The sequence below is a fragment of the Dama dama genome, chromosome 20 (genome assembly GCF_033118175.1).
Source record: "Dama dama isolate Ldn47 chromosome 20, ASM3311817v1, whole genome shotgun sequence".
Taxonomy (NCBI): Eukaryota; Metazoa; Chordata; class Mammalia; order Artiodactyla; family Cervidae; genus Dama; species Dama dama.
Genome location: NC_083700.1, coordinates 34972648 through 34992078, shown reverse-complemented (window position 1 = coordinate 34992078; position 19431 = coordinate 34972648). Strand labels below are relative to the sequence as shown.

Here is a 19431-nt window from a genome sequence, read left to right as displayed (position 1 = left end):
CTTGAATCAAAGATCAAAGGAAAACTATAGATATGGTTATAAGTATGTTACACAAAGATTCAAAGGCAATTATAATTCAGCATTCTGGGAATTTGTCCTGCCTTAGCAGGGCTCAAAGGAGAAAAGGAAAAATATACCCATTTGAATGCAGAGTTCCAAAGAATAGCAAGGAGGGATAAGAAAGCCTTCCTCAGTGATCAATGCAAAGAAATAGAGGAAAACAATAGAATGGGAAAGACTGGTGATCTCTTCAAGAAAATTAGAGACACCAAGGGAACATTTCATGCAAAGATGGGCACAATAAAGGACAGAAATGGTATGGACCTAACAGAAGCAGAAGATATTAAGAAGAGGTGGCAAGAATACACAGAACTATACAAAAAAAGATCACAACCCAGATAATCATGATGGTGTAATCACTCACCTAGAGCCAGACATCAAGTGGGCCTTAGGAAGCATCAGTATAAACAAAGCTAGTGGAGGTGATGGCATTCCAGTTGAGCTATTTCAAATCCTAAAAGATGATGCTGTGAACCTGCTGCACTCAATAAGTCAGCAAATTTGGAAAACTCAGCAATGGCCACAGGACTGGAAAAGGTCAGTTATTGTTCCAATCCCAAAGAAAGGCAATGCCAAAGAATGTTCAAACTACCACACAATTACACTCATCTCATATGCTAGCAAAGTAATGCTCAAAATTCTCCAAGCCAGGCTTCAGCAATACGTGAACCATGAACTTCCAGATATTCAAGCTAGATTTAGAAAAGGCAGAGGAACCAGTGATCAAATTGCCAACATCTGTTGGATCATTGAAAAAGCAAGAGAGTTCCAGAAAGACATCTACTTCTGCTTTATTAACTATGCCAAAGCCTTTGTGTGGATCACAACAAACCATAGGACAACAGACTGGTTCCAAATCAGGAAAGGAGTACTGTTAAGGCTGTATATTTTCACCTTGCTTATTTAACTTATATGCAGAGTACATCATGAGAAATGCTGCACTAGATGAAGCACAATCTGGAATCAAGATTGCCAGGAGAGATACCAATAACCTCAGATATGCAGATGACACCACCCTGATGACAGAAAGCGAAGAACTAAAGAGCCCCTTGATGAAAGTGAAAGAGGAGAGTGAAAAAGTTGGCTTAAAACTCAACATTCAGAAAACAAAGATCATGGCATCTAGTCCTTTCACTTCATGGTAAGTAGATGTCGAAACAATGGAAACAGTGGCGGACTATATTTGGGGGGCTCCAAAAATCACTGCAGATGGTGACTGCAGCCATGAAATTAAAAGATGTTTGCTCCTTGGAAGAAAAGTTATGACTAACCTAGACAGCATATTAAAAAGCAGAGACATTACTTTGCCAACAAAGATCCGTCTAGTCAAAGCTATGGCTTTTCCAGTAGTAATGTATGGATGTGACAGTTGGACTATAAAGAAAGCTGAGCGCCAAAGTATTGATGCTTTTGAACTGTGGCTCTTGAGAGTCCCTTGGACAGCAAGGAGATCCAACCAGTCAATCCTAAAGGAAATCAATCCTGAATATTCATTGGAAGGACTGATGCTGAAGCTGAAACTCCAATACTTTGGCCACCTGACGCGAAGAACTGACTGATTTGAAAAGACCCTGATGCTGGGAAAGATTGAAGACGAGAGGAGAAGGGGACAGCAGAGGGATGAGATGGTTGGATGGCATCACCGACTTAATGGACATGAGTTTGAGTAAGCTCCGGAAGTTGGTGATGGACAGGGAAGACTGGCGTTCTGCAGTCCGTGGGGTTGGACACGACTGAACGACTGAACGGACCTGAACCAGGGCCCTTGGTTCCCCTCCGAACCACGCGAGGGCAGCAAAGTGCACACTCGGAGAGGGCCGGTGCTTGGTGGTTCCTCCCAGAAGCCTCCGGGACCGGGGGCTATAAAAGAGAGTGCGAACTTCCGCTCCTTCACCGGAGGGAGAGCGGGCTGGAAGTTAGGTTACTGTGAATTGTTGTGTGGTGTTGTGTGTGGTGTGTGGGGGGGGGGGGGGGGGGGGGCGGCGCGTGTAGGCCGAGTGTGTGAGTGGACGCGTGAATGTGTGAGTGGATGAGTTAATGTGTGAGTGCGTGTGCCTGCCCCTGCGCCCCCTCCCCCGGCCTACACGTTGATCTTATTTGATCGGGTTGTGACTCCAGCCCCGCCGGGCCGACCCGAAATGAAAAGCTTCCCTCCTGCGAAGCCCTTCCTCGGGGCGCTGTGCAGCGAGGCCCCTTGGGCGGTGGCAACGCCGTGGCCCCGGAGGTTCCGGAGCCGGTCCTATGGTGCCCGGCGCTCAGAAGTGATGAATTGATCAGATAGACGAGGCCGGTCTTGTCCCGCGCCATTGATTATCGAGGCGATTCTGATCTGAGCCCGGCCCCAGGGCACGGCCGCCTGTGGCGTTGGGGATAACGTGTCGACAGTCGATAGCGGGCTGGAGTCTTTGGCGGGCCGTCGAACTAGGCGTCGACTCGCCCGCAGGCGGCGAATCTAAATTGGGACAGAGACCTTGTTCTCTGCTGCAGTTTTACTTTTCTAGGCGCCTTTTTTTTTTTTTTTTCCCTTTCTTTAGGCCCACCTTGTCATCATGACTCTTGCGTGTGATACCAACATTTGTGCCCTCGGTCTAAAGAAACTATACAGCGCCTGCCCGTGGAGGCATGTAGGTGTATACGCACGTCTATATATGTGTATATAAGGGCTTCCCAGGTGGCTCAGTGGTAAAGAATTCGTCTGCAGTGCAGGAGACCCTGATTCGATCCCTGGGTTGGGAAGATTCCCTGGAGAAGGAAATGGCAACCCACTCCAGTATTCTTCCCTGAAGAATCCCATGGACAGAGGCGCCTGGCGGGCTACAGTCCATGGGGTGGGAAAGAGTCGGACATAATTTAGTGGCTAAACAACAATATATGTGTATATATGTTCATAAGAGAACTTGGAAAGCTTATAAGAATTCAGATTCCAGGGACCCGCACCAGATTTACTGAATAATAATTATCAGAGAGGTCTAGGAATCTTATTATTTAAAGCCTCCATGCATGGATCGCAGTAATAAATTTTTTGATTTTCAGTATCAACTCGCATGAGGTGATTATCCAGAGAGTCACCCCTCTCTGCTACTTCCAGCCCTTCTAAATAATGAGAACTGAAAATATTGCCACTTAGCTAAACACTATGAATAAATTGGAGTACCTCTGTAGAAGAGGGACTGTTAGTTTGGTGGAATTTAAGGACCCTGCACTTGAGTACCAAACAGAAGCCCTTTCACATCTGATTTATTCAACAGTGCATATGCTGTCCAAGTTTAGAAATGGGAACTTAAATTGGACAATATTCTAAAGGGTCTGTCATTTCTTGCTCATTCTGACAGCAGGTTCCTGTGAGTGGCTTGTAATTTTAGAAACCACGTTAATGCATTAGTTTTTAGGTACTTTCAGACCCTAGGATCAGATTGTCAAGCTCTGTTTCTAAGAATCAGGGGCTATAAATCAAGGCAACCAAAAAAGAATTGACTCCCAGGCAAGGAGACAGCAGAGTTAAGACAATGAACAATGGCAAGGAAGAAGGACCAGGGAGACTGAGCTCTCATGGAGAAGGAGAGCCCAGCAAATGACTAAATCCAGAAGGTCTGAAATCCTGTTAAGTGTGACCTCTGCATTAATATTAATGCCACAAAGAGCTACTAAAGTTAGTGTCTGTAAGTTTATTGAGAGAATGGACAATGCCCATTCTTGTCTCCCTAACAATTAGCTCAGCACCTGACACATGAAAAGTTTTCAAGAAAGGTTGAATGGCTATATATCTGTATGGTTTGAATGACTCCAGTTTACAAAATGTGAATACCTGTCTCCTGCCAAAAACAGTGCTGTTCCATCCTAAATCCTTATTGTTTCGGCAAGATGACCGAATTGCAAATATTGCCCAATAGGATTAGTTTCTAGAAGTTGAGAAACTTCCATATTTTAAGAGTAGTCAAGTGGCAACTTGTAGTCTGCGGGTAACACATACTCCAGGCTTCAACTTACACAAATCTATTTAATGGAGGTGGTCGGCAGGATGTTCCACAATGATTAATTAGTCCAGGGGCCTGTCCACACTTAGGTGGAGAAGAAACCACCATCATTCTTTCGGGAGTACCCTCCATTGGTGGCTGCAGTGTGAGGGGACACTGTGGAGAAAAGAAGGAATGGGCTGTGAATTTAAGATCTGTTGCCTGTTCTGGGAATTTGTCACCCATACTTTCACAGGGACCATGGAGAAGGTTCTAACAGCTAGGGAAGCACAGAAGACTGATGGGAGGTAGCTATAGGTCTTTCCCCAGGTTTCTGTCCTTTGCTGAAAATTCTTGTCCATCAGACCTAAGGCTAAGGCAGAGGCTCTGAAACTGAATTCATTTCCTAGCTCTACAGTCAGCATGTCCGCTGGCATTAGCCTGATATGTGCCTGACTCAGTTATCCCTCATGTTCCCTAATAGCCAGCCACCTCAACTCTGTGATTCCTGTGTCCATTTAGAAAAACTCTTGCACCACCCATCTTCCCCCCATTCCTCAGTCTTCTAACCCTTACCTATGGATCCCTGTATGCTGTGAATAGACTCCTTCTTAGGGTTGATCCAATGTCTGATGTTAGCTCTGGAAGTGATGGGGGGTGGTTGGGGAGCAGGTAAAAATTCTCCAGGGAATTGAGTCTTGATTCTGGAAGATGTGGGAAGAACAGGGGAGAATGAAATCAAGAGAAAGTAAGGAGGGAAGGAGTTGCATGCAGCCTCAAAAATACAGCAACCAAAGGCCCTTTCTGGGCTCTCAAATTAACCAAATTTTTATATGGATGAGCCCAATTTTGGAAGATCTCTGCATTTTAGGGAAAAAAAAAAACACAGAAATTGTATTACAGATACAGAAGTAAAAAAAAAAAATGCAAAAATCTATACAAATAGGAACCTATTGATTATTTCCCAGGTGACAGTTTACCTTACTTGATTGGATGGCATTGTTCTTAGGGCGAGGCTCTGCCTCCACCACTTACCTGCGGGTATCCTGGATGGTCTCCTGGTGTGTGAGTATCTCACTTTTGTTCTTGAATGTCCCTGTGTGGTGGTTGTACAAGGCTGCTAAGCGGAAATCCAGGTCATCCTTTGGTATCTACAGAGGAGGCCAACCCCTCAGGGTTAACTTGCCACCTGTGCACCCATTCTAGTCGGGTGCTATTGGGCTCTACTCTTCTCCCAAAGCAGAGTGAACCCTTTTGGGGCCTGAGACCCACCAGCTCTTTACACACCAAATTACTGTACATGATGACTTCTTAAATCTTGTCCATATAGAATTGTTTCGTGGTTAAGTCTAAGGAGTGGGAAGCTCTCCTGGAAACATGGGAACCACTTGAGCTTAATGGGCCTTACCTCATTCATGGTTATAATGAAAAGTCTAATGAGAGAATTATTTGCTCCAAATAATTAACTGCAGCAAAACTCAAGCCTTTTGCCTTCCCATAGCCCTGATAAAGTTGGTATTTGGTTTTAGATTTGATAGGATCTTGGATTGGGGGTAAGATAAAGCTGCTAAAGCAGTCAGGGACAGACTGCCTTTCAAAAAGGATAGTCATTAATCCTAAGTGGATATAATGAGAAACAGCATTTCAATGCTAGGTACCTCTGAATAAAAAAACAAAACATCCCGTTTCATGGAGGTAATTGTGGGAGTTGAGCTGAGTCGACACCAGGGTTCTTGTTGCTGAGCAAGGTGAGTTGGGTTTTTACATGGCAGTTTCTGCAAAAGAGAAACGACACCCACACTTGGTTACCGAAGGCCTTGCTGATGTGGTAGCATCAGTGACATCCACCCCCTCCTGCCATTCCATTTTAATTGAATCAAGACATCTAAATGAGAAGGATGATATGTGGCAAGCCTCCCAGCCTTTTGACTCTCCTAAGTTTTCTCTTAGAACTGACAGAAATGGGCCAGGAAGACAGGGAAGGGGGTGAAGTGAGACATGAAGTGAAGGATGGGGAGCAGACAGGCAAGAGGAAGAGGTAAGATATTCAACTCAATATGCAGTTGTTGGAGTAACAGCTGAAGCCTCCCAAAAAGAATCTGACCAAAAAGGAAGAGGTGGTTCATGAGGACTGCACAATATTATAATGGGGTTGGCTGGGGGCAGTCAGAGACAAGAGAATCGGGAGAGGAGAATCAGAAGAGAACAGTGTCTAGACAGGTGAGAAAAAAATTTCGGTAAGCAAGGAAGGGTCATTGTTTCTGCAGGAATGTCAAAAAGTTCATTGAATGTTTGGTTCTCTCATTAAAACCCTGCAGGTATGAATATGAAAAGCACACAGCTGATTTCTACGTCACATGTAAAATGCCATATTGCTCACCACTGTGTCCCCAGTACCCAGCACAGCGACCTAAGACATGGTGTTCTAAAATGAGATGCTAACTGAATCAATGAATTCCAGTGAGTACAACTACAACCTAGTAGAAATCTCATTCATCCTATCTGATGTTGGAACCTTCATCCCCAGTGTATGACACAGTGCTGTGTGACTCAGCTCAATCAGGCATTAATTGAATGGTGGACCAGGCACTATGCTATCACCAAGAAAGGTGAAAAGGAGATGGGAATGTTACATATGATGCAAGCACAGGTAGCTCTTCCAGTCCTCCAAGGCTGCATAAGCCTCATCATCCCTATAAGCAGAAGGGTGAGATGGCCTTTCACTGAGAACGTCAAGCATGTCAAGCATGAGTTGCCATCTTCACTATCCATTTTCTGTCCATTTCAGAGAAAGGGAAGTCCCTTTTATTCAAGAATAACTCTTCCTTCCTGAACCCAGCCCTTCCTGGTACTTTAGGGACCTGTGCTATCCTGGCATCTGTGTCCAGCTTTTCCTCATCCTTTCGTCACTGTCTGGCTTCCACTCCACGATGTTCCTACTGAACCAGCCTTCTTTCAGAGTCAACACATACTACTCTCCACTTCCTCTCCCACCCCTTTTCCATCCCCTTTCCATCCCAATACAGTCTGACCTCTGCCTCAAGCATCCACTGAAACTACTCGTGCTAATGACCTTTGTGGTTAGATCAAGTGGATCATTTCTAGACCTGATCTTATTTGACCTCAGTGGTTTCTGGTGCCACAACTCTGATTCCACAAAATGTTCTCTCCATCCTGCATGGGTCTAGCTCCTCCTGGTTTTTCTCCTGCATCTGGCTATTATTTCTCAGCTTCCTTCTCAGCTCTGTTTTCTCTCTCTGCCCCTGAGTGGGATTCTCCAGGGGTTTCATTTCTCTTTCTGACTCTCACATTCACTGGATGAGCTCATTCCCTCCTATGGCTTCAAGTACCACTCTGTGAATACTGTGGCTTCCACACATCGTCAGCCCACAGCCCTAACCGTGTCACCTACTCTTCATCTCCACAGAGTATCCCACAGGCACCAAAAAAACAACAACTATATCATTGATCTCAATGTCATTCTCCCCAAACCTTCTTTTCCTGGACACCTCATTCAGTAAATGGTATCAAGCCCTCAGACTCTTGAGAGTCCCTTGGACTGCAGGGAGATCCAACCAGTCCATCCTAAAGGAGATCAGTTCTGGGTGTTCATTGGAAGGACTGATGCTGAGGCTGAAACTCCAATACTTTGGCCACCTCATGCGAAGAGTTGACTCATTGGAAAAGACCCTGATGCTGGGAGGGACTGGGGGCAGGAGGAGAAGGGGACGACAGAGGATGAGATGGCTGGATGGCATCACCGACTTGATGCACATGAGTTTGGGTGAACTCTGGGAGTTGATGATGGACAGGGAGACCTGGCGTGCTGTGATTCACGGGGTCGCAAAGAGTCGGACACGACTGAGTGACTGAACTGAAGCCCTCAGAAACCTAGGAGCCCTCCTAGACTGGCCACTCTCTTGGGCCCATATCCAGTCAGCCACAAAGCCCCATCGGTCCTGCCCTTTGCATCTTAGCTCCACCCCTTGCATCACTGCTTTAGGGTCCATTACTCCTCCTGGACCATTATGAAACACACATACACGCAAACACATTCCAACATGAATCAAAGACCGATGTATAAAGCATGACCTGGTGTTTGATACTTCTTTCCCACTCTATACCTCACGTCTCTTCATAGAAGAGTTTCCTAAATAGGGCAAAGCGTTGCCTGGTGGAATCTGGGCCTGTGCAAGCCCCGTCATACTATTCATTGCTTAGGTCCGCAAGTGCCCCTTGTTCCTCTGGACTAGAGCGCCACTTCCCTCTGCTCAAAAGCACCTGTGAAAGGTGGGGAGACCTGAATATGGGATCATTGAGGCAGGCAGAAAACAAACCTCTCCCGTACCTGACTCAGTGTCCTCACCAGGGTTAAGCTACCACTTCTTCCGGTCAGGCCGACAGAAGAGTGAGGTCGACCCTACTGGGTACCTGCGTAAGAAACCTCAGTACCTTGGAAGCCCGCGACTTTCCCAAGTAGGAATCATCTTTATCCAACGCTGAGTTCTGGAAAGGGTCTGGGGTGAGAGGCATGGTAAAACGCCGAGCGAGGCGCTCTTAAGAGGGATGAGAGACCCGCGCAGCCGCACACAACCTAGCATGCGGAGAAGCCCTGATCCCAATTGTTTGGAACGCCAATTTCAGTTGCCAGGCAACTGCTCGGCCTTCTGTGACTAAGGCGAAGTCCCTCCGAGAAGGGCGCCACCTGGCGGTCTAACGCGGGAGGCCCCTCGGGCTACTGGGAACACAGAGGCGAAAGAGCCACCGAGTGTGCTCGGGAGCCCTGGATTTGCACTCGTGGGCCGTCAGTGAAAAACGCCGGCCTCCCATCTTACAGATCTTCTGCAAAAGACTTCAGTTTAGGAAAGAATTCGTAAAAGATAGCCAGCCCTGAAATGTCCTTCTCCTTGGAATCTTACGAGAGGATTTCTCAGAGCGATGACAGAATGGGGATATCAAAAGACAGAGGAGTCCAGGTGCGTTTGGAAAATTGCCCAGCTAAGGCAAACTCTCCTTGCTTAAACTCGGCTTGACTATATGAGTCCTAGGCCTTCGCACAGGACTGGTTGTAAATTCACAAATGGGTTTGGCGTGGTGGAAGTAAGATCCCCAGAAGCAGCTGTTACAGTAGGTAACTCCTACCCGGGCCAATCTTCCAGGCTATAATCCCTGGAGGAGAGACATCATCGCGGTCATTTTTCTGTCGCTTTTACCAAGATGCTTAATAAGTGTATGCAGAACGCCACGTCTGCAAAATTAGTGATGCTCATAGGTAGCCGATGGCCCGAAATAATGAATTTGGTGGCGATGGCTTGGAGGTTGTTCCCACAGCGTTCTTTGCATGAGCCTTGTGCGCGCCTGCTGGGCCGGTTGCAGAACCTGGGCTCGTGTATTTCTGCGCGGCGCGCGCTAGCGGCGGCGGCTGCCATGGCGACCGGCAGGTGAGCGGCAGAGGAGCGCGTGGTCCCTGCCCCACCCGCGCGAAGGGAAAGAGGAGGCGGTTGCCAAGGCGACGTGGGTAGGAGGAGGATAAGAGAAAGGAGGGAGGAGGAAGGATGGGCGGCCTTGGCGTAGCCGCAGGGAGGTGACTGAAGCGAGCCCAGCCCCTTACATCCTGCCCCCTGTAAATCTCCCTCCCCTTTTTTTCCGCCTTCTGCCAGCAGTAGCTGCAGCCGCAGCACCTGAGCCGCTGCTGCCGCTCGCTCGGAACAACACTATGGCTGAGCCTGGCCACAGCCTCCATCCCTCTGCCAGAGGCAGGGGAAGACCTGAGCCGCGCACACTCCGGCTTCTGCGGCTGCTGCTCTGGGTTGGGACCGCCTTCCAGGTGACTCAGGGAGCGGGACCGGAGCTTCACGCCTGCAAAGAGGTACTGTCCTCCCCGACCCGACCCCACTTAGGTCAAAAAATCTTGGATCCCGGCGGAGATCTTGGGGACTTAGACACAGATAGTTTCAGAGGGCACGGAGTTTAGGTTCTTTGGGGATAGGGGGAAGAAGGGAGAGGAGCAGACTGGCGTCATGGAGGGGCCACCCCGTTGGAGGACTCACAGAATAGATCACCCTCAGAGCTTGGACTGCTGAGCTCGGGAAAGGTCCCACCTCCAAGGAGCTCAGGAGGGACTCGAGTCCCTGGGCTCGGAACGAGGGGAGAAGACATGAGTTGTTTCTCAGCTGAAATGAAATTACTCAAAAGTGGTTGAAAACAAAAGATTATGTACAGAGGGGCAAAATAGAAAGTGGAAAAGGAGAGAAGTGGGGTAAGAAAGGAGTTTGGAAGGCTAGAGGAAAGTAATGGATGGAAGTGGGATTACTTGTGATCGTATCATGGCTTCAAGGAAGGCATGTAAAGGTGGGAGGTCTGCGAGAGGGACTGAAGGATCCCATCACCTCTGTCCCCTTGGTAGTCAACATCTGGTTATCTTGTGGGCTGCTAAATCCGGTTTATAACTTGCCTCCCCCAGTATGCTTGCTTCAGTGTATCTGACAGTGCATGACCCACCTTTGGTCAGACTGTTGAGTTCCTTAATATCTTGCTTCCTGCCAATCTCTAGTTTCTTTCTCTGGACTTTTGCTAACATATGTCACAAGTCTTTTTCAAGTGTTTATAAAATGTTGCCAACATAATTCAGAGAATAAGTAGTGAATGTCTTCCAACCAAAAATGCCTTTCAACATTCTTTTGGAGGGATACAAAAAGGTATGAAGGGGTAATGAAACTCAGTAGTTTCTATAGTATAGAAATAAGAGTAATTTGTTGTGTTTTGAGTACCTTTTTTTAACCATATGGTGGAGGCAACAACAACATATTTTTAAGAATTACATGAAAGGCATGGGGAGAAGCAAAATAAAAATTACTGTTATCTATGTGAAATGTGAAAACCTTCATAATACATTAAGAGTCTAGCCCTGTATAATTAATTTAAAGTGTCATACTTGGCTAAGGTTTTGAGAGGTTGAAATATTTATAAGTTGTCAGTATTAACTACTGATTAGCTAAAACAACCCCATCCCATATGGAAATGTATTATTATGAAGCTATTCTAACCATTTGGCTTCCAGAGTAGCTCAGTGGTAAAGAATCTGCCTGCCAAGAAGGAGACACAGGTTCAATCCCTGGGTCAGGGAGATCCCCTGGAGAAGGAAATGGCAACCCACTCCAGTATTCTTGCCTGGGAAATCCTATGGACAGAGGAGTCTGGTAGGCTACAGTCCGTGGGGTTGCAAAGAGTTGGATACAACTTAGTGACTAAATAACGACAACATTCTAACCATTAGACTATCTACAATACAATCGATCATGAAGAAATGAGAGGGTGGGAAAAGAGATTTTTGTGTGTGAATAAATATACCTCATGAATATTTACTGATGAATGTGAATGAGTGACTCCAGTCACTCCAAAGTTTACCAATGGAAATTTACCAATGGTAACTTGTGTCAGTCCCAGCAATGTCCTGCCCTGGATCATCCATATTTTCACTTAGCCACTTCATGACCTGTTTTAAAGATGGCTGGGAACAGGATGATTTTGTCAGTGAATGTGGCTTACTGGCCTTGGTGGTCTGTGGTCTAACCAATCAAGATAACCAGTTCCATCAAGCAAAGTCACTTGCCTAAGAATCCAACATTGGAGTCCCCTGAGTGGAAGGTAAGAATCTTACAGTTCAACTACCACTTCTTGTTGAGATCTTTGGCAAATATGAGACATTTAAGAAATTAAACACATTGTATCATCTTGCTTCCTAGGGAGGGAAGAATACTGATATTTGAGAGCTCTAACTTGTGTACAAATTTTGCCTTTAGTCCTTTTAAAATGATTGACATTTGCCTAAGCAAAAGGCCTTGCCACAGAGCATAAATTGAGGGCAGTGGAAAGCTATGGAGATCAACATACTCAACAGGCAGGTTCCAGTTCCTGCCTGTTACTTACTACCCAGTTTTTAGATCTGTAGAATGGGTATTTCAATAATGCCCAACTCAAAAAAGATTGCTTTGAGGATTGAAAGAGAAAATACAGTTAAAACACAAATTCAAGTTACCTCACTCCATTTTCCATTCAGCTTCTTTACCATTAGATCCACAGCCCATGCTGGAGTGAAGGTGGCTTAGGAGTTCTGTTCATTAGCCACAGGCGTCAGCAAGTCTTGTTTACACTCTTCTTGAGCAAACAGTGGCTGCTGAACACCCTTGACTCCAAATCCATAAGGAAGAGAATAAACCCATTATTATAATATTCTTTGTTTGACAGTATGAACTGACTGAACAAGTTTTGGGGGCTTCCAATCCTAAATGGTGAAAAAATCAATTCAGGGTAGACTAACTCTTCCCTGTTCTTAATCTTCATATGAATTTCTTGTGAGTCAAGTACTCTTACCAGCCAAGGCCAAGTCTAATGACAGCAATACTGTTCCTGCCTTGTTTCTGAAATCTGAGGCATCCATCTGGACTGAATCAGGGAACAAAGAGGTTGAGGGTAAAGTCAACTGAGGAGGTAGAGAGCTGGGATTGCTGGTAGAGATTCTGGATTGCTATAATGTGCTGGGGCTTGGCATTCCTTTCACAGTTTTAAAATAATCAGGGTCACCAGTGGAACTAAACAACCTGGGTGCTGTTTGTCCTCACGAATCATTTTTCAGCCCTGTGCTAGCCTGGGCTCAGGGCTAACTGAGAACCAAAAGAGCATTTCCTATAGCACAGTGAATCTAAATCAAATGAGAGAGGAGGAGAAAACTGCCTTTCCCAGATCTGTCTTGTCCTGAGGCTTCAGTGCTAATTGCCCCCAAAGGGATTTCCCATTCTGTGTTGAAGAGCCCATAGGGCTTCGGAATCTGGCAGACGCAGATTGAAATAAACTTTGGTAAATGGATGGTGATGAGTCTGCCACTTAGTGAAGATGATACTTCAAGCAAGTTAATTAACTTCTGACCGCTTCAGATTCCTGGTCTCTAAAATCAAGACGGTAGCAGGTATCTCACAAGGCTGTTGTGAGGATTAAATAGGACAACACATATAAAATGCCTAGTATATGCCCTTGATGTGTCACAGGTACTTCAGAAATATTGATTGGCAGGAAAGGTAAGCCCACAAATAATGACATATAAATGATAACATGGGGTCAACATGTGGCAAGCAATGCAGGAGTGGCAATCTAGAGTTTTACAGGAAAAGAAGAAAACATATTTGAACAGTTGGCACTTGACCTGCTTCTGGAATAATCAGTAGAATTTCAGTGGGCAGAGATGGAGAGAGAGAGTGCTATCTAGATAGAAGAGTCGGAGGAAAAGATTCTGAGAATTGCAAGTAAACCATATGGCTGAAAGGTGGAGTAGGTGTGGGGTACAATAGAAATCAAAGTTGGAAAATGGGAAACTAAGTGAAGAATCAGTTTCTAGCAGAGATAATGGATTAGCTTGAATATAAAGCAAATAAGGTTGGGGCTTCCCTGGTGGTCCATTGGTTAAGACTTCACCTGCCATTGCAGGGGTGTGGGTCTGATCCCTGATCAGGGAGCTAAGATCCCACTTGCCTTGTGGCTAAAAGGCCAAAACATAAAACAGAAGCACCATTACAAGTTTAGTAAAGACTTTTAAAAATGGTCCATAAATCTTTAAAAAAAATAAATAAAGTAAGTAAGTAAGGTTGAGGTAAGCCAAAAAGTGAGAGCAGAGAGATATGAGCAAGGAGACTAGTTCAAAAACTCTTGCAAAGGTCAAGGAGGAGCTAACAAAGGAACTGGACTAGGATGGTGGCAGTGGGATAAATAGAAAGACTTAGGTGTTCATTGTAGTACTATTTACAATAGTCAAAGCATGAAAGCAATCTAAATGTCCATCAACAGAGGAATGGATAAAGAAGATGTGGTATATATGTACAATGGAATATTACTCACCCATCAAAAAGAATGGAATAATACCATTTTCAGCAACTTGGATGGACCTAGAGATTACCATGCTGAGTGGAGTAAGTTAGAGGTGCAGAAACATCCTATGAGATCCCTTATACGCAGAATCTAAAGAGATATGATACGAATGAACTTATTTACAAAACAGAAATAGACTGGTAGGCTTAGAGAACAAACTTACGGTTGAGGGAGAAGAAGGACTGGGAGAAGGGATAGCTAGGGAATTTGAGATCAACACGTACACACTGCTATATTTAAAATGGATAACCAACAAGGACCCATCGTAAAGCACAGGGAACTCTGCTCAATGTTATGTGGCGGCTGGATGGGAGGGGAGTTTGGGGAAGGTTGGATACACGTACATGGATGGCTGAGTCCCTTTGTTATCCACGTGAAACTCTCACAACATTGTTAATCGGCTATACCCCGATACAAAATTAAAAGTTTAAAATAATAAAAAAAAAAGAAAGACATAGATATGAAAAACATGCTGAAGTTAGAGGTTAGAGAATTTGGCAACTTGATCAAGGGAGTTGAGTGGGTCGATGGGAGGATTAGGCAAGATAATGCTTAAAGTGCTTTGCAAAATGCATAGCATAGAGTAAGTGCTTAGTAAATGTTGTGCTTCTGAAACCATCCGGCATTGTTTCAGGGGCTCCAAAGAACTTCCGTAGCACAATTTAGGTCTCAGTGCAGAAAAGAATTCAACAAGAGGCAAAGTGATAGATAAGAAGTGATTTATTAGAATAGGATGCTTGTGAGGCTTACGGGCAGGTAGGCGAGAGATGCCACACCCCAAGAACTTACTGGGCTACAGTTTTATAATCAAAGGGAAAGTGGGGAGGGGGAGAAGAACTTCTTTGTCTTTCTTGAGTAGATGTCACGCTTCCATCATCAGCTCTTCCTCCAGATTGAGCAGGGGAGTTTTCTTGTCCCTCATGGTCAAGCTAGGTCCACAAGTTATTGTTTTTCATGCAGAGAGCATGTTCTAGGGATCATTAACCTAGTGAGCTCACTGGGCAGGATGTGGGTCTTATGCCACCATTGTTTTATTGTCTGCAGCTTGTCTCTTGCTTCTATTGCATGGTTTTGTTTCCAAGCCTGCCTGGTTTTGCGGTTAATCTCTTGAGTAATCATTAACTAACAGGGGTCTCCCATATTTTTCCCACTTACAATCCCCTAGTGGGATTAACTATATAATCACCTATTTATCCCTTTACTCTGTCCTTATGACTTCTTATTGTTTTATGATCAGCTTTTAAAAAACATAATGGGAACTTTATTTTAAATCATTAGATGGTCTTGAATGGTGTCATTTTAATGAGGAATTGAATGAACTACCTACCTTGGCTAATCCCTATTGTCAACCCTTTCACTTTTACAAGTTAAAGTAATGTATGCTCATAACAGTAATACTAATTCACACTTAATGAGTTCTAAGTGACCGACACTCATTAACTCACTGAGTCTCTATGAGGTAGGTCATATGAACACCCCACCCCTTTCCCCCTCTCCCACACCATTATTTCTCTCCTCTTTCCTGCTTTATTTTTCTCCACAGCACTCTTTACTATCTGACATATATTTCACTTATATACATATGTGTGCATATACATGTGCACATGCCTGCTCAGTCATGTCTAACTCTTTGCAACCCTGTGGGCTGTAGCCCACCAGGCTCCTTTGTCCATGGAATTCTCCAAGCAAGAAAACTGGAGTGGGTTGCCATTTCCTCCTCCAGTGGATCTTACTGACCCAGGGGTAGAACCTGCATCTCTTGCATCTCCTGCATTGGCAAGAGGATTCTTTACTACTGCGCCACCTGGGAAGCTGTGCATATGCGTATGTATGTGTATTTTAATTGTCCATTTCTTTTGACAAGAATGTGAAGTCTCTGAGGGCTGATATTCTTGTATGTCTTATTTATTTTAAAATATATTTATTTTATTCTTGGTATTCCTTGGTATTTATTTTTGGTTGTACTCGGGCTTCGTCTAGTTGTGCAGAGTAGAGGTCACTCTCCACTGTGGCACGTGGGCTTCACACCGTGGTGGCCTCTCCTGTCGTGGAGCTCAGGCTCTGGGCGCACTGGCTCCAGTAGCTGTGGCGCAGGGGCTTCCGTTGCCTGCAGCGTGTGGGATCTTCCCAGACCAGGGATCAAACCCGTGACCCCTGCCCTGACAGGCGAGTTCTTAACCACTAGACTACCAGGGAAGTTCCTCTTGTATATTTCATTCACCTCTATATTTCCAGTGCCTACCATGTAGTAGATACTCAGGAAGTTTCCTGAATGAATCCCCATTTTATAGATGATGAAACTAAGGCGAAGAGAGGGTAGCCTGCCCAAGGGGACTTGGCTGCTCTTATAAAAGAGCAGGAATTCCGGCAGCTGGGCTCTTAATCACCATTGCTATTCCCTGCCTGTCCTAGTTACAACCCAAATTGTGCTGTGGGTATAAGCTAAGAAGTCCAAGTTTCCCCTCCCACCTGCAAATCCCCAAAGGCTCACCTCTGTCAACACTTGCTTAAATATACTCTTCTCGAAATGTTTTTTGCCTATTCAAGCACATCTGGCTTTTCTTTTGCCCTTTCTGTACAAATCAGATCAAAATATTTGTCTTATTCTTTATTTTACTGTTTTCATCACTATAGGTCTACTGTGATGCATTGTATGTGTGTATCGTGATTTATTGAAACAGAAACTTGGTGAATAGGTTGATTCCAGCTGCGTTTGTGGCAAGAATGCTGCTGTGAACATCCTCCTGATGCAAACTTGTTTGAGTCTGCTGGTAGACAAATTCTTAAAAGTCGAAATCATGGGTCAAAGAGTCCAGGTGTTTAACACTTCGACTGATGTGTGTCAAGTTGGCAGCATGGATTTTCAAAGAGCATGAGGCTCCTCCATCTGCAGCTGATGGAGGAGGGAGGCTTTGGCTGTGAGAAGGGCAGTCAGAGTTCCTTCTCACCCGGAAATCACAGAAACCCTGAGAGCCTGTCAGCCTTACCAAACTGGCAGCTGGTCCTGGGCAGCACAGCTGGGCCTGATGCTAATTTTGCCAAATTTCCTGAAAATAAGTTGATCCAACTCATAGCTTTTTCTCAGTCTGTATTGTACCTCCAGTAAGTGATAAAAGTTGTGCCATTTGTCACATTTCTTCTTAAGCTTTCCTTCTATGTCACAGCAGATAAAGCACAGAACAGATAATTATTGTTAGCGCTTGACAGCCGCTGAAAGAAACTATATTTTTCATACTTCCTAGGCTCTCCACTGTTCAAATTCCTTTATCACCTGTTTTTTTTCTTCAATTTGTCATGTACCATTAAAGGCACTTTTAAAAAGACCCATAGAACTATGCAGCAGGAAAAATAAATAAATAAATTGTGTTTCATAGGCCTGATTATCTGATTGTGATTATCTGATTCTTACTGATGATACAAAATAAAATACAAAAAAAAAAAAAAAGATCAGGCTTTAACATAATAAGCCTGCATGCTAACTGGAGCATCCCTCTTCTTACCCCATGCTGAACAATAAAGGAAAGCTGTTTCTGAATTCAAAAGAAAACTGAAATTGGCTAATTTTCTGCTTGAAATTGATTACTTCACCCTCCAACTCCAATCATCTGACAATAAGAGTGGCTAGTTAGCCACTAAGAGAAAAGATAAAGGGAGCATGAGTTGTATCTGTTCATCTGACTTTCTTCAAATTCTCATAAGGATGGCTCTGGCTCACGATTGGAGTTGTTTAGTCACTAAGTCGTGTCCGACTCTTTGTGACCCCATGGGCTGTAGCCCACCAGTTTCCTCTGTCCTGGGATTTTCCAGGCAAGCATACTAGAGTAGGTTACCATTTTTTTTTCCAGGGGAACTTCTCAACTCAGGGATCAAACGTCTCCAGCATTGCAGGCAGATTCTTTACCACCCAGCCACCAGGGAAGCCCTTGGCTCAGGATAGCACTTGGGAAAAGTCAACATGTTAAGCCCTGTGCGATCCACAGACTAGATGCTCCATACATTTATTTATTTTTAATCGAAGGATAATTGCTTTACAATATTGTGTTGGTTTCTGTCATATATCAACATGTATCATCTATAGGTATACATGTGTCCCCTCCCTCTTGAACCTTCCTCCCACCTTCCACCCCATACTCCTTATATTTTCAGTTAATGGATCAACTTATTTTCCTTGTAAAGAAATTTGAAAGATTAGGGCCAGAGCCTCCATTTACAAATATTAATTCAGCTGTGTAAATCATCTGTAAAAAGAAGGAGCTGTGCCCAAACAGAAAATAAATAACAGGTTAGCAGAACATCAGAAGAAAACAAAGAGCTATGGGAGGAAAAGTCATATTTTAAAAAAAACATATAGGGTTTTAGTCCTGGATTATCTAAAAGACTACTCCTGATTCTTGTGTTTACCAGCTCATTTTTCCCATGTAGAGACATATTTATGTATGATTATCTCTTTAATACAGAAGTTGCTTATACATTCTTATGTTGGTGAGATGAGTAACTGAAGGACAGGGACATGAGTGAGCATGAGCAGATAAAGGTGACACCCTTGGGAGAATGCAGATAGATTCTCAGGAGCTTCTCTGCAAGAGGAGACAGCCTTTTAATTTTCAGAAAACTTGAGAATCTAACATTTTGTAGAAGTCATTGCTATCATCCCATATTTATTAAATGTTTAAAAAATTGAATTGAAGGATGTGAGGGTGATCTGGCTGTGACATTTTTGTCACCCCATTGATCACCAGTGTTGATTTGGCTGGCTAGGCAAATGTCGCCTTCTTCCCTCACCGCTCCATGTGTGTCCCTCTCCGAAATTCGTGCTTGGTGGAAGAGGATGCCCTTCCCTGGTAGAGGAGGGCTGTTCTTCAGTCAAGGGTCTACCAGTATACCAGCAGATGTGCTCCCCTGCTCGAACCTCCAAACAAGCTCTCAGTATTGAATTATAGTTGATTTCCAAGACTGTGTTAGTTTCAGGTGTAAATCTTAATTCTATACACGCAAAAGTTAAGGACCAAGGAGAATAACAGATTGGTTCATTCTATGTATTTTAGATATAAATGTGACTTTGTAAAGTGCTGGTTTTAGGGCGGATTCTCAGTAGCCATTCAGACGTGAAGCATCTTCACAAGCTCCATAAAATAGCTGGATGGGTGCTTATCCTCAGGTGGGCTAAGCTGTCTAGCAATTACCAGTGTTTAAAAAGGAATATTTCACCCTGGATAATGAGAACCTCAGTGTTTCTAGTGTTAACCATATCATGGGGGCAACAAGTATCCTTTTTTAAACATTTGTAATTGTTAAGCGACACCTGGGTACCTTGTGGTCCATCATTTCTGACACCTGTTTCCTCTAGCTTATACCCTTTGTTTTTTAATCCCTCTAAGGAGTACTGGCAATATTGTCCACATTGGTACCTGACTCTAGAGAGCAGGTATTATCAGAGTATTGACAGTTTGAAAACATCAGCGACAGATTTCCTCTAGACCATGGGCCGTTGTCATGCTTT

General features: G+C 44.4%; 2 protein-coding genes and 1 non-coding gene across 4 annotated transcripts in view; 2 read left to right on the top strand and 1 right to left on the bottom strand.

Moving 5' to 3' along the window:
• The first annotated feature begins 1948 nt into the window (after window positions 1–1948).
• LOC133041877 (small Cajal body-specific RNA 2) lies at window positions 1949–2393 on the top strand. Its single transcript, XR_009689427.1, has one exon. It is a non-coding gene; the product is annotated as a small Cajal body-specific RNA 2 (non-coding RNA).
• A 1334-nt stretch (window positions 2394–3727) lies between these two features.
• On the bottom strand, window positions 3728–8690 carry CFAP276 (cilia and flagella associated protein 276). The gene is made up of 5 exons (XM_061121242.1): window positions 8466–8690; window positions 5672–5788; window positions 5049–5164; window positions 4590–4717; window positions 3728–4190 (listed from the first exon to the last, which is right to left on the bottom strand). The coding sequence occupies exons 1-5, from the start codon at window positions 8544–8546 to the stop codon at window positions 4120–4122; spliced, it is 513 nt and encodes a 170-aa protein (XP_060977225.1). The 5' UTR covers window positions 8547–8690; the 3' UTR covers window positions 3728–4119.
• Window positions 5994–19431, top strand: part of ELAPOR1 (endosome-lysosome associated apoptosis and autophagy regulator 1) — a 73029-nt gene continuing 59591 nt past the window's right edge. The window contains exons 1-3 of one of the 2 annotated variants that reach the window (XM_061121237.1): window positions 5994–6233; window positions 6332–6473; window positions 9677–9882. In XM_061121237.1, the coding sequence (XP_060977220.1) occupies window positions 6449–6473; window positions 9677–9882 (231 nt within the window). In that variant the 5' untranslated portion in view covers window positions 5994–6233; window positions 6332–6448. Of the gene's footprint in view, window positions 6234–6331; window positions 6474–8852; window positions 8990–9676; window positions 9883–19431 lie in introns of those variants that run through there. The other variant, XM_061121238.1, reaches the window with a different exon arrangement.